The 13,695-nt window shown below is 49.9% G+C and overlaps 1 protein-coding gene across 4 annotated transcripts in view; it reads right to left on the reverse strand.

Annotated features, from left to right (window-relative positions):
• Positions 1-2,044: 2,044 nt before the first annotated feature.
• Positions 2,045-13,695, reverse strand: part of RXRG (retinoid X receptor gamma) — a 40,783-nt gene continuing 29,132 nt past the window's right edge. For all 4 annotated transcript variants that reach the window (XM_069789798.1, XM_069789800.1, XM_069789799.1 and 1 more), the window contains 8 exons: positions 10,867-11,011; positions 9,989-10,168; positions 6,105-6,265; positions 5,247-5,376; positions 4,491-4,623; positions 3,660-3,751; positions 3,310-3,415; positions 2,045-2,504 (listed from right to left, as the gene is read on the reverse strand). In XM_069789798.1, the coding sequence (XP_069645899.1) occupies positions 2,357-2,504; positions 3,310-3,415; positions 3,660-3,751; positions 4,491-4,623; positions 5,247-5,376; positions 6,105-6,265; positions 9,989-10,168; positions 10,867-11,011 (1,095 nt within the window). In that variant the 3' untranslated portion in view covers positions 2,045-2,356. The remainder of the gene's footprint in view (positions 2,505-3,309; positions 3,416-3,659; positions 3,752-4,490; positions 4,624-5,246; positions 5,377-6,104; positions 6,266-9,988; positions 10,169-10,866; positions 11,012-13,695) is intronic.

Here is a 13,695-nt window from a genome sequence, read left to right on the forward strand (position 1 = left end):
GGCTACACACTGGATCCCACTCTTCTGCCCAGTTTATTTTTCTCTGTTGCCCCTGTATTGAGCTGTTCTGCCACTGTGAAGTATCAGGGACTCTGAATCCCTCATTGTGGACTCAAATTAAGCCATCAAGCGGCACCATGCTGTCTACATTAAACCCCATCAGAGAGGGCTGAGCATGGCCCAGAGCGCTTTTGGATGTCTTGACCAAATTAAACGCCAACCTTACAGCTCCATGTAAACGCTTATGATCACAGCTGCAACTGTACGCTGAGGACAGCCTGTGAGCTTCTGAAAGAGACAGCACTATTGCTGTGGAACCGTCCTGCCCTCTCCAGCTGGCTCAGCCCTCTGTGCTGCAGCAGCTCACCCCAGAGCCAAAGCACACTCCGAGTTACCGCTAAGTCCTGCAGCACTCCAAAATAGCACTCGGACACCATCTTAGCAAGAGGTCTGCTGCAAGCATGAGGACCATCAAGTTTTCCTCTATATATTTCAGCAAAAAGCCATTAATACCACATGGTCTATCTTCAGACAGCGGCATCAGCTCCTGCAGTCCTTCTCTCGCTAAGCCTGCTAATGCAACCTCCTTGATTTAAACCATCAAACCTGAGAGCAAGGAGGTCAAGAGAAACTCAGGGCTTTATAATCAGAAAAGAAACCCAACCCAGCTAGCTGGGGACCAGCTCTTAGAAGCCCACAGCTCAGAGGGGGAAGCCTGTAGCAGCCGAGGCTGGAGGTAACCTCTTGCTTTGTCTAACCAGCAGCATGGTGTGGGTATCATCCCAGACCAGTCTGCAGGCAGTGTCTCGAACTCTAGCAAAGGACAATGAGCAGGTTGAATATTTTCTGTCTTTAAACACTTGCCTTTTAATGGAAAATAATTTTCAATTAAAAATATCCTCTTGGCCAGCGCTTTTCACCTCTTTTGAAATTCTCCTTGTTTTTTCAGTGTCACCAGAAAAAAAAAGAAAATTAAAAAAATCAGAGTTTTCATAATCTGGGGGTTTTGTTTCTTTTTCCTGCTCTTTTGATTCTCTTTTTCCTTCTCACAATGAAATACTGGAGAATAAATCATGTCCCCGTGTGGGAGTTTTAACAAAATGTTTCATTTTTATCCTTCTTTCTTTCCTGTTGTCACTACTCTTTTCCCTCGAACTTCCCCGAGTCGCCGAGCGGCAGCGTTGCAATCTGTCACGCGGACAGACGAGGCACGGCTGCATCTCACCGCACTGTCTGCTGAGAGGGTCAGAAGGGGCAGATCACTTAACACTACACCTGTTTTATGAATAATAATACAGACAGTTTTGCTGGGTTCCTGGGAGGACATTTTCCCACCAGGATAAGCTCCGCATATTGAACAAATTAATGTCTTTAACTCATTTGACTCTGGTTAGCTCAGTTGCAATGGGAAGCTCCAGCAGTGCCATTTGAGCAGGGGAAAGACCAAGCAGACCTTTGAGGCAGGTTTGTTAGAATGTCTTGTGCTTTCCCTCTCTGCAAGTTCCACTTATGGAGGTATGAGATTATAAATTTGGGGTTGAAGAGCCTGTTTCCAGTGCAAAAATACAGAGAGAAAAAAAAAAATGAAGCCTGAGAACAGGATCCATGAAGCTTCAGAAAAATGAAAATTATCCATGAGCACACCAGGCTTGGGTCACCCCAAAATACTCCATCTGGACCAAAATGAAGCACTTTGGTTCTTCCCTCACTGGCTAGACTAGCTCAGAAAATAAAAAGCACATTAAAAAGTCACTTTTTAAATTACTTTAAAAATTCAAAGAACTCAAAGTCCAAGAGTTTCTTTTTAAGATGGTGGAACGAAATGTTCCTATTCAAAGCAGCAAGTTTCTCCAGGTCTTTCCTTAGCAGGAGCAAGGAGCAAAAATACCCGTCCTCTCTTGGCCAGAGGACTGTGCCCATCAGCACAAGCAGTGATATCCCGAGTGATGTTCCTGCCCAAAAGTCTCAGGAGGGTGTCCCTCAGCCCCATCCCAAGCCAGACATGTGACCGCAGCAAAAGAGGACACGGCTCTGCCAGCTCCAATCAGTGCCTCTCATATTCTTTTATTTGTTTTGTTGGCTTTTATTGAGAGTGAAAAAATAATTTAAAGCAATTATCTGTACAGGGGGGCAGGGGAATGGTTAGCTGGTCAGAGGATCTGTGACCCCCCACAGCCAGGCCAGGGAGGGGAGGGTTAGAGGGGGTGATTTACAGCTGTACAAAACACGACAATCCCACCAAGGAGGAGCGGAGGGTGGAGGACATCTCTCGAGCTCTTGCAGGCTCAGAGCAGAGGGGTAGGAGGCTGTGCAGGGGCACGGGGGGCCAGGGTCTGGCCAGAGAGGAGCCAGACCCTCAAGTGACCTGCAGGGGTGTCTCCAGCATCTCCATGAGGAAGGTGTCAATGGGGGTGTCCCCGATCAGTTTAAAGAAGAAGAGGTGCTCCAGGCACTTCAGCCCGATGGACCGCAGCGCCGGCAGGCGCAGGAGGAGTTTGGCAAACCTGGAAGAGAGCAGAGTCAGAGGCATGCGGGAGGCACTGGCTGCCCCCTCCCACGTGTTTCCAAGCCTGCGCCAGGTGCTTGGGAGAGCAGAACCCCAATTCTCCCCCAAAATGCCTTCGGGAGTTCTCTGCCTTAGATTCCCCTATGCTTTCAAAATAAGCATTTCTCTTTGCATGTGCGGAAGGAATATGTCTCTCTTCAAAACAGAATTTAGCATTTTTAAAACCTCAAAAAAAAAAAAAAAAAAAGTCCAGATTCTCTCTCCACGACTTGAAACTAGTGACTTACATGTCCATGGTGCCATTTAAATCCTTCTTGCAACCGCCTTCAAAAATCCCCAGCCTCCTGAGAGGGTCCGCAACCCCTCGGCACTGCCTCTGCCAACCCCTGCCTCCTGTTTTGAGGCGCAGCTGCAGGGGGGGTGCAGCTGGCAGCCTGCCTCCCCCTCCCCAAGTCCCGCTTGCAGCGTTCTGCGCTCACATCTAGAGCCAAAAATAGCAGAAGATGCTGTGGGTGCGTCGCTCGGCTGGTGGCGATGGGGATGGATCCAGCGTTTTGAGAGCTCGACCAGCAGAGGGTAGGATTGGATTTGAAAAGCAAGAAAATTGCATCTCGCCGGCACCCTAAAGGCTGAGAGGACAGTGCTGCAGGAGCTGGGCTGCTCAGGCAGTTTTGGCTGGTGTCCTGCCCTGGCTTTGAGGGTGGCTCAGGCAGAGCTAGAACAGACACCCCTGCCTCAGGCTCCTCTTTCCAGGGTGGGTATTGTGCTGCTCTGAGCTGCCTGCCTTGCCTGGGGACACTCACCGCCCTGGCTGCTCCGGGTACTTCTGCTTCGTGTAGGCTTCCAGTGTGGCATAGACCTTCTCCCTCAGCGACTCCACTTCTGAGGGGCTGGACAAACCCTTGGCATCTGGACGAGGGAGAGAATATGGGTAGGGAAAAAAAATCACTGCAGAGGGGACCTTTCCACTGCCAGCAGCGTGACTGCATGCACGGGCGGGAGAGGACCTGGGCTCTCTTTAATCAGGCACCCAGGGGCTGGGACAAATCTGCCTGCAGTCCTAATGCTCACTGCCACAGCCCTCTTGCCTGTGACCTGCTGTGGCCCAGAGGGCACACGTGTCACCTGGGACTGCCCCAGGCCTCAGACTTACCTGGGTTAAACAGGACAATGGCTCGCAGGCACCCCAGCTCCGACTTATCCATCTGCATGTCTTTCATTTTGGACACCAGCTCTGTCAAAACTCTGCATGTGGGGGACATGGGTGGGCAGACAATCAGAGACAGGTACAGACAGCAAGGCTGGAGGTTGAAAAACATCTGGGACAAGCACTGGGAATACCCCAATTCCTCTCTGCAGGAAGAGGCAGCTTTGAGGGACAGCCATGCCACACACTGCTCTTCTACATGTGTATCAGCAGCATCCAGGGACCTGAGCATCAAACTCGCTCCCATTCTCACTTTGCTCAGCACACAGTTTCTGTGCTGTTTAGACTATGGAGAGCAATTTGCCCTCACTTGAGGAAAACCACATGGGTTTTTCTCCGCATTTCACCGTGCAAAACATGGGCACTGTCCTTGCACATGCCAGGCAGGGAGCAGGCATGGCATGGACAGTACATGTGCAGTTGTCATATGAGCAAGTTGGGGTTTAAGGCTTTGCCAGCTAAAGCTCTTGCTGATCAGTATTAGCTCTAGATCCAGTTACAGCTGACTACTCTTGAGAGAAGGCAAAGAAGCATTCCTCCCCTGCACACCCAACCAAAGATCTGCTTCTGCAGCTACAAATCCCTTTCCAAGGTGCCTTCACCCCGTTCTTGGTTTTTAAGCCAGTCAAGTCTCTCCTCCTCATTCTAAGCTAGTTCTGCCCCAAATCACCATGGGCTTGCTCTAGTTCTCACTAAGGACATGTTTCCCATCCAGAGGGGAAAGACAGAGCCAGCCTGGCCGCCACTGCTAGGGGATGACAGAAAGAGGCCACATACCTGTCAAAGATGGAGCCCACACCAGCACTGTGAGCGCTGCTGCGGTGCACATGCAAGCCCGTGGCCAGAAGGATACCGTCTTGCACTGACACAGAGCGATGGGAGAAAGAGGCAATGAGCAGCTCATTCCAGCCTGCAAGAGGAGGTGGACAGGACACAAGAGGCAGTTCAGCAAAAAATCAGCCCCACATGGAGCAGGAGAGCTAGTTTCTCCCTGCTGGCTTCAGACTCAGCTTACAGGAGAGATGGGACCCCAGGTACCAACTGCACCCTTGCCAATGCTGCAAGGGGTGGTAAACTCTGACCAGCAGCAAGGAAGGTGCAGAAAAAGACTCAAAGGAGGAGAGGAAAAATAAAATAAAATAAAATATGCTGGATTTTCCTCCTAAGAAAAACATATTCCTTGCATCAGCAACCCCTGTACATCATTTTGCATGTTACACACTAACGTGCCCCACACATAGTAAGTTCTGCAGTTACAGGAATTGCATTAACAAGTCACATTTATTCACCCTTCCCCAACCCTCCTACAAGTCTGCATGAAGAGGGAACAAACAACAGATTCCACTGCCCCATCCACAACCTCTCTGCCAACCGCTCATCATGGCTCAGGACGGGTTGATTGCCCTGTGACAGCAGGAATGGATCAGCTCAGGATTTCACATTCACCATCCAGCCTGGCTGGCACAGCACACAGCCCAGAGAAGGGATGGGGTACCAGGAATAGCCCCAGAGGCCACAAGTTGGGGATATTACCTGCCCGGAGAAGAATGACTTGGTCTTCCAGCGTCAGGTCGGAGAAGTGGGGGATTCGCTTGGCCCACTCGACGAGTGTGAAGAGCTGCTTGTCAGCTGCATGGCATATGTTGGTGACAGGGTCATTTGTCTAATTAAAAGTGATATCAAAAGGAAAAGAGCAGAGGAAAAGAGGAGAATTTGTCAATGAAAAATCTTTGATAATCACTGTCTGCACTGGACACAGTATTGGATCAAGTTAACAATACTCAGAGCCACAAGCAAAATGACCAAATTGCCAATAAACTCAGCTGTGGGAAAAGAAGATACTTATTACTACTATCCCCTCTACAACCAGGCAAATCATCTGGTTGCTAGACTTTTCCATTTGCTTGCTGTTCTTTGCAAAGCAAGCCTTGCATTGCAGGCTGCAGTCCTGCTCCCAGAGCGTATCTAAAAGCCATCAAGCAGCCTCTGAACGGGCATGAACAGCAGTTTTATCCAAACCAGTAAAACCACAGCAGTAAACCTGCTATGCCCAGCTCCATTCCAGTCTTGGTCACTGGGGCAGAAAAGCAGTGTCCAGGGCTGTGCAACTGTGGAAGCCAGCACAGGGCTCAGACTCTCCAGCATCCAGCTATTGCCCTATCTACTCGTTGAAACCAACGGGAACTGGAAAAAAATGCTAGGAAAATAACGTATAGGCTGTTTCCTAATTGTCATTCAGAGTAGCTTCAAAAGAAAAATTGCTGGTGATTTTTAGTCGGTGCGAAGCAAAATCCCCTTGCAAAATGCTAGCCGTTCACGTGGGGTTTATCTTTTCAAATCGCACCTCAAAGGCTCTCATCTCAAGCTGCAAGTGATGTTAGTGGCCCTTACTGAGCTCTCTGTGTTCACGTCGCTGTACGCCTCTGTCTTGGGTTCGACTGCCAGCTCGGCTTCCAGGATCCTCTCCACCGGCATGTCCTCGCTGCCACTGCTTGTGGATTCAGCTTCATTCTCGCTACGCTCCCTGCTCCTCTGCCTCTCCTCCTGCACAGCTGCAGGACAGAAACACAGCTCTTCACATTCACAGCAATACTTACCCGCTTGCAGTGGGTCCCCTTTCCTCTGGAAGAAGAGATATTTCAGATATCCATCCCCCCAAAAAACTTTGGGATTGCTGTAGACCAGTGGCCTCCAAATTTGACAAAAGGTTGTGATTTCCTAGGTATGAAGCTCCAGAATAGAGGAAAGAGGAATTGATACCTCCAGGTGGCAGCCTGGAATCGGCTGTTACTAGATGCTGGAGGAGGCAGGAGGGACCCAGCACCCAGACACTGAGGTTTGCTGTGCTCGCGAAGTGCTTCAAACCGTCCCACAGCAGCCAGAGCATCCAGCAGCAGGGCTAGACGGTCCCTCGCTCCCAGCTGGATCCACACACGCTGCCTATCTCATTCCTGAGCAAAAGATTACCCAGCCTGACCCAGCCCTGGCGTCACCTCTCCCTCCACCATCTCTCTTCCCAACCCTCTCCACTAGAAAGCAGTTCCTAGTACCTCTGAATACCCCAATGTCTTCACTCTCTTCTCCCATCTCTATACATTTTCCAAAGTATCTACTGACTGGAGGAACAGAATCACTGAAATTCTCTCCAGATCTTGGCTATTAACTCCCAGGGCTGCTGGGCGTGTGGAGGACAGGTCAGTGTGGGACATATATACGTGGTATGCCAAGCCTTGTGCTCAGCAGAAGTCCTGGGTGCACATTTTTGTTGGAGAAATCCCAAAGGGAAATAAGAAAATCCTGCTTAAAAAAAAAAAGTGACCAGCAGGGGTCATTATCAGTTTAGCTCATTGCTGGGGAGAAATGTCCCAAAACTACAGCCCTGCTAGCATCACTCCCCTGTGTGAGCACACGGCACCAGGCAGGGGCCAAAAATGCCCTGTAACCCCTAAGGGACAGGTAGGCAGCCAGCCTGGTTTCAGAGAACACCCTGTACTGAGCTGCAGGCAGTTACACACCCAAAATGAAGGTTCAGTGGGGGAGAAGCTGGCTGCAAAGCTGGCCCCTGCCATGCAGACATTGGTGCTTCAGTATTCAACAGCTTAATGGCTTCCCTACCTTTTAGCTAAGCACCAGGCAGTCACTATCCAGAGGTGTGGAAAAAAACACCAAGGCCAAGGGATAAAAAGTCCTTTAAGAGGAGAGGGGACCTGCATAAACACCAGGGGACACCAAGGAAGGGACCAGCTCAGCAAGCCCACAGCTCACAGCAAGCCTGCACAAGATTTTGATTCCTATTTTCTCAATTAGGGAAGTGCTGCTGGAAGAAGGGTGTGACAAGTTTTAGGTCAGATACTTGGAACAGAAGATTTCTTTCCCATTTGTCTTTATTGCTCTGCTGTACACAGTGGTGTCAGGAAATAAGCCCTTGCATCAGCCTTGCCTTACCCTGGCTTATGTTAGGGTGCTTTCAGGGGAAGGGCCAAACCACAGGAGGTTCCTCAGCACTGAGACTCCTGACCACTTTGCAATGCTCAGCAATTCCCTGCGTTTCTCTCAGCTGGGACGATGCGCTTCCCAATACTGCCCAGCTGCTGGGGAACTGGCAGCACCCAAGGAGATGGCTCAGCGGGGCATCCAGTCTGGCACTGGCAAGGGAGGGCAACACAGGATGCATATATGTGCCAGCCAGCTGGAGGAAGCATTTGTCCTCTTTAGGGTAATGGATGGAAGAAACCAGGGAAGTGTTTCTAAAGCCATCAAAATCTTAGCTGAAGAAAGAGCATGCCAAGGAAATACCAGTCCCATCACTCAGCCCCCAAACTCATCCAGCATTCCTTGTTCAAGCTGCAATCTGTCCCCAGTTTCTGCAGCTCCTGGAAAGCTCCTGTGATTGTTGCAGCCAAACCTCTGCAGGATCCACCAAGATTCTGCGGTTTAAATTTTCATGTTCTGCAAAGGGAAGTTATGTTGACACCCTGGTCCTCTGAATCACTTTGCACCCAGCTGGAAGGGAGAGCTGTGCCTGGGATTAGGTTTTTGATTCAAGCTCGGCATTTCGCAGTCCTCGGCTGCCCTGAGCAGTTGAGGCAGCACAGCATCGATGATGCTACAGGGAACAGGATGAGGCTCAGCCTCTGCCCAGTGTTACAGCTGCTTCCCCAGGCTCTGGGCTGCACAGTCTGAGCTCCCACACAAGGATTGACTTGCGTTCTCTGCAGGGGGACAGTGTGGCCTCCAAAAAGGGACAGCTACACTGCCTGCTAGCATTCAACCCTGGAGGCAGCACAGTTATTTTATCTTGGAAAAAAGCAGCTTAAATACTGTGCTAGTTGTCATTACCTGACCTTGCATCTGTCAGGATAATTTGGGAGACAATCCAGCTCAGCGGTCCTTGCTCCACCAAGGAGGGAGCAGCTAGCTGCAGGGGGCATAGGTGGACAGATAAACCCCCATACCATTGGGCTTGCCTTTCCATGTGTCCTGGTTTCAGCTGGGATAGAGTTAATTTTCCTTCTAGTAGCTGGTATAGGGTTATGTCTTGGATTCAGTATGAGAAGAATGTTGATAACACTGGTGGTTTTGGTTGTTGCCAAGTAGTGTTTATACTAAGTCAAGAATTTTTCAGCTTCTGATGCCCAGCCAGCAAGAAGGCTGGAGGGGCACAAGAAGTTGGGAGGGGGCACAGCCAGGACAGCTGACCCAAACTGGCCAAAGTGGTGAGCAATTGCATTGTGCATCACTTGTTTTGTATATTCCAATCTTTTTATTATTGTTATTATTATCATTATTAGTTTCTTTCTTTCTGTTCTATTAAACTGTTCTCATCTCAACCAGTGAGTTTTACCTTTTTCCCTTCCGATTCTCTCGCCCATCCCACTGGGTGAGTGAGCAGCTGCGTGGTGCTTAGTTGCTGGCTGGGGTTAAGCCACAACACACCACACACCAGAGACTCACACGGTGGTGGCTTTTACAAAGACCTTCGTACTCTCTAGAGTTGCGTGGGGGAGAGGCAGGGCTGCAGGACACACTGCAGACACGTCACCCTCAGCAGCTCCTGGAGGCTTCCTTAAAATCAGTGCAAAATCCCTCTAAGTCCAATTGCCTCAGGTCAGATCCTTGCTCCAGATCAACACCTTAGATGGTTTGGGCCAGAAACAGAGTCCTTCAGGGGTTGCAGTAAATGCATGTGGAGTATGGAAGAGGCTGCATGAACTGCTTCCATACAGCGCTCTCCTGCAGCACAAACATCAGAGGATGTGAGCTGTACCAGAGCTCATCCTCAAAGGTGAGGTTATGAGTGGAAATGACAGAGAACTATAAAATAAAAGATAGAAATAAGTTATTCACCCTTATCTTCCAGTGCAAGAATTAGGTGGTGACAAATGAAGCCAGTAAGCTGAAAATAAAAAAGGAGGTTGCTCTTCACGCAGGAGACAAGCAGGCTGCAAGAGGTTTACAGGAGAGTCCAAGGTGTCCAGGCCACTAAGGACCACTAACTAAAGGCAAGCATGGGTCAAAATCAGTTAATAGGTTCAATAGTCACCAGTATGGGTGGTTAGGTGGGATGGGAAGAAAAATACAATGTGACAGCTTCCCCAGCAGCCTTGTTTCCTTTACAAAACCAGGTCAAAAACACCCTGAAGCTGTCAGGAATGCTCCAGCCTTGGAGGGCCACCGAGAGCTCCAGCCTTGGAGGGCCACCGAGAGCCAGATTTACCCTAATGAACGCAAGGAAAATTTCTACAAGCCCATTCCTTCCACTAGCCTGCACATACCTTCCCTCTTCATCCCCATTGCGAGGCACTTCTGATAGCGGCAGTACTGGCAGCGGTTGCGTTGGCGCTTGTCTATGAGGCAGTCCTTGTTGTCGCGGCAAGTGTAGATCAGGTCCTTCCGGATCGTCCTCTTGAAGAAGCCTTTGCAGCCCTCACAGCTGTATACCCCATAGTGCTTCCCTGGGGAGGCAAGGGGAGGCCATCAACGGGCAGGCAGGCATCTGCCTTTCCCTTCAGCATGGAGGAGCTCAAACCAACCCCAAAGGTGAAAAAACTGGCTGCAGGGTAACACCTTAGCAGGCCTGACGTGGCTTTAGTGGCTCTTCACAGCAATAGTGACCAGCAGCAGTCAAACTATAGGACTACTGCTTTCCTGTGATAAGGAGGGACCGCATCCCAGGGGAAGGACGTGGAGTCACATCTAGCTGCAGTGCAAGTGCAGAAAAGCCACAGGTAGCAAGTGGGGTGCACTGATATAGAGGGGCTCTGCAATGCCCAGCCAGGCTGCAGGTCTCTGGGGTAGGAGAAAAAACCCAGGCACAGCCAAAGCCCAGCTATTACAAAGCACAGGTAAGTAAAAGCACAAGCGATTCTGGTAAATTTACCTTTGATAAACAGGGACAAAATGTAAAATGAGATTATACACATAAGGGAGAAGAGCATGGCTTTTAGTTTTGCTCTCTTCTGGGCACAGCGCAACTAATCTGCAAAACAGACAGCCTGCCCTTGGGTAAGCCAGACCCAGCTACGAATCCTGCAATGCCAGTATGGCCCCAGTGAGCTTCCACAGTGTTCACTCTTGCACAAGCCTTGCTTCAGAGCATCAGGGGAGTTTTCATTACACAAAGCCTTCCCCAAGAAAAAAAAAAACCTCCTACCTGAGGACCTGTCCCCACAGATGGCACAGATGTGTTTGGCTAAGGAACCTGGGCTTGTGGATGGATAATTCATGTTCCCGATCCCCGGGAGACCTGGCAAGGGCTTTACGTCCTCCAAGCTGTTGACATTGTTCAGGACGTTGAGCTGCAGAAGCAGAAACCACAAGACAGGTTAGAGAGACTCATACCTCAATGAAACCATCCCCAAATTGAGCTGACCCCTCCCTTGATGCTCCTGCTGGGCTCGTCCCACAAGCTTATCCCCTGCAACTCCATGGGGCTGCCATGGGCAGAGAGACATCCTCTGGTGAATCCAGCTGGAGGAGTTTAAGCAGATGCCTGGTAGCAGAATTGCCTCTCACCCTGCTCTGATGCTGTAACCAAAGCCAGGACTAAGCAGAGCTGGAAAAGGGCAGACAGCAACCCTCAGCTGCTCACTTACAGCCTCCAAGCGACAAGGCTGGTGGGATCCTGTCCGCGTCATTAGAGGATGCTGATCACTGGCTGCTTGTGGCCTCGAGCACTAACAGCTTAGTAAGGAAGAGCTTTGCAGCCAGACAATCTGTTGCAATTAAACCTGCACTGCTGCATGGCTAGGGAAGCTGTAATGATTTAAAAAAAAAAAAAAAAAAAAATGTTAAGTAGGCTACCTTCCCTGTCTCATGATATGCAAATCTGCATAAACACATGAAAACATGGCCATCTTGGTCTCTCCCTCGGACTTAGGTTCCCAAATGCTATCACAGGCTGGAAAATGGAGCAGATCTGGGGTTGCCAGATTTAAAAAAAAAAAAACAAAACAAAACAAAACAAAAACAACAGAGCAGGCTGAGCATCTAAAAATCAGCTGCAGTGAGATGCAGGCAAACGGCCTAGAGCCCCCAGCTGAGATTCCCAGGAGCTGCTCATGGTTGCTGCAAGTTAAAGGTTACAAACTGACATCGATTAGAGACCAAAGCCTGATGTTGCCCAGGGCTTCGGTTTATTGCTGTTTGCTTTCGAGCTGTTGTTGGCAGGGCAGTGAGGATTAAGGGCCATTGAACACGTCTTGTCAAAAGCTGTCTGGGCAGAGCAATGTCTCTCCAAAACCACTATCAAATCATCTTTCCCATTGCCATACTTTGAGGGCTGGGGATGGTTTCTTCATCATTGAGCTTGTTTTTAACAGTCACCCCAATTTATCAGCTAAAGTTCTTCTTCCCAGCAAGAGGGCGGAAGCAGGGACAGAAAACAAGGCTTTGGATGAAAATCCAGCTACAGCCTTCATTATAGTCTCCATAACTTCTAAACCACTAGATTTCATGCATGCTGTTGCAAGTTCTCCATTTGCTCCAAGAAATTGCCCATTTCCCATGAAAAAAGTATAATAATTTCCACAGGAAGTTTCAGCAAAGAACAAGAAGGGTTCATCCCATTGGGATTTTTGGACCTGTCATTAGAAAAATAAAAAGGTGAAGCCTGTTTTCATCTTCCCTCACCACTGTCCCTTCATTTTCAAAGCTTCAAAGGTCTGATGGCATTGAAAATACAAATTATCCACCAAAAATTACCACATTAGGAGCCAGGTTATTTTGCCCCACTGGAAAATAAAAGTGTATAGGGAAAAATTGCCCAGAGGAACAGAGGTCCGCTCTCCTCAGCAGAGACCCAAGCCCAGGCACTGGCAGCTGTAAATCCTCATGCTTCAAAATCTGCACTTGGCCCTAGGAAAGGAGAAATCAACCCCTTCCTCCCCACAAGTGTCCAGCCACCTGTTTTTTACCCTAAAACTTCTTCCTGGCAAAATGCTGAGCCAGGAGGAACTTCTTATGGTTTAAAATGTTACTCAGAGCTCAGGTACCACCTTTTCTTTCTCTCTGGCTGCACTCTGAGACAATAACAGAGAGGAAGGGTGAATGGGGGGGCAGGGAAATGGGGCAATTTTAGCCATCATTGTCCTTGGAGCTTGACTCTTGCAGGTTAAGTGCAATCATGTATGATATCTGGGACAACTCCTTGAACCCAAATCCATTAGCTGCCTCCCTGCCGAATCCCCAAGGCCCAGCTGTCTCCTTGCATTAGAGGCAACACAAATGAAGCCCGCTCCTCGGAGCTGGGAACTTGGCACAGTGCCCGGATTGGGGAAACCGCTTCCCCGACCATCCCCAACCCCAAAGGAAAGGCTCCCATGCAGCCAGTGCTGCCACCAGCTCCACCACCATGAAGTCCCTGCCCTGGATGCCACGGGCACAAATATCATCGGGTCGATGGGGAACAGTTGGGTGGTGCAAGGGGAGGAAGGATGCTCACTGCAGACAGCCCAGGCCCACGCAGGAGTTGAGGATGCTGGTGAAAGGCAAGCCAAACCTGCCAAATTACCCTTATACTCTCTCAGAGCTCTTCAGGGGCTTCCACATACCATCCTCTCCAGCCTTGGTGGTAGGTGCTAGGAAAAGCTTCAGACAGACCGTGGTGTAGCACTGGGGTATGGGGCAGACAGGGCTCGGGGACCACCTCCCCGCTGCTGCCTCAGCAGGAGCCGTGAGGCTCTTGAGCACTCCCTACCTTCAGGTCCCACTAATAAAACGCAAAGTCTTGTTAATAAAAGGCAGAATGTCCACTACTTTCTGGACTCCCAGAACATTTCAGCACACTATCAAAATTCCACACCGCCACCTCAGTCCCAGCCATGCCAGAGGTGGTGTCAGGCTCTTGGGCCAGCGAGTCCCTGTCCCTGCCCCACAGAGCCACTCTGGAAGGCTCCCAGCCCATCCATGGCTCCGGGGAGGCACCAACCTTAATGCCTGGGTCTTCCCCCTGTCTGGAGGGGAAACCTCAGCACCTGAGTGA

This window comes from Haliaeetus albicilla, chromosome 8 (genome assembly GCF_947461875.1).
Source record: "Haliaeetus albicilla chromosome 8, bHalAlb1.1, whole genome shotgun sequence".
Classification (NCBI taxonomy): Eukaryota; Metazoa; Chordata; class Aves; order Accipitriformes; family Accipitridae; genus Haliaeetus; species Haliaeetus albicilla.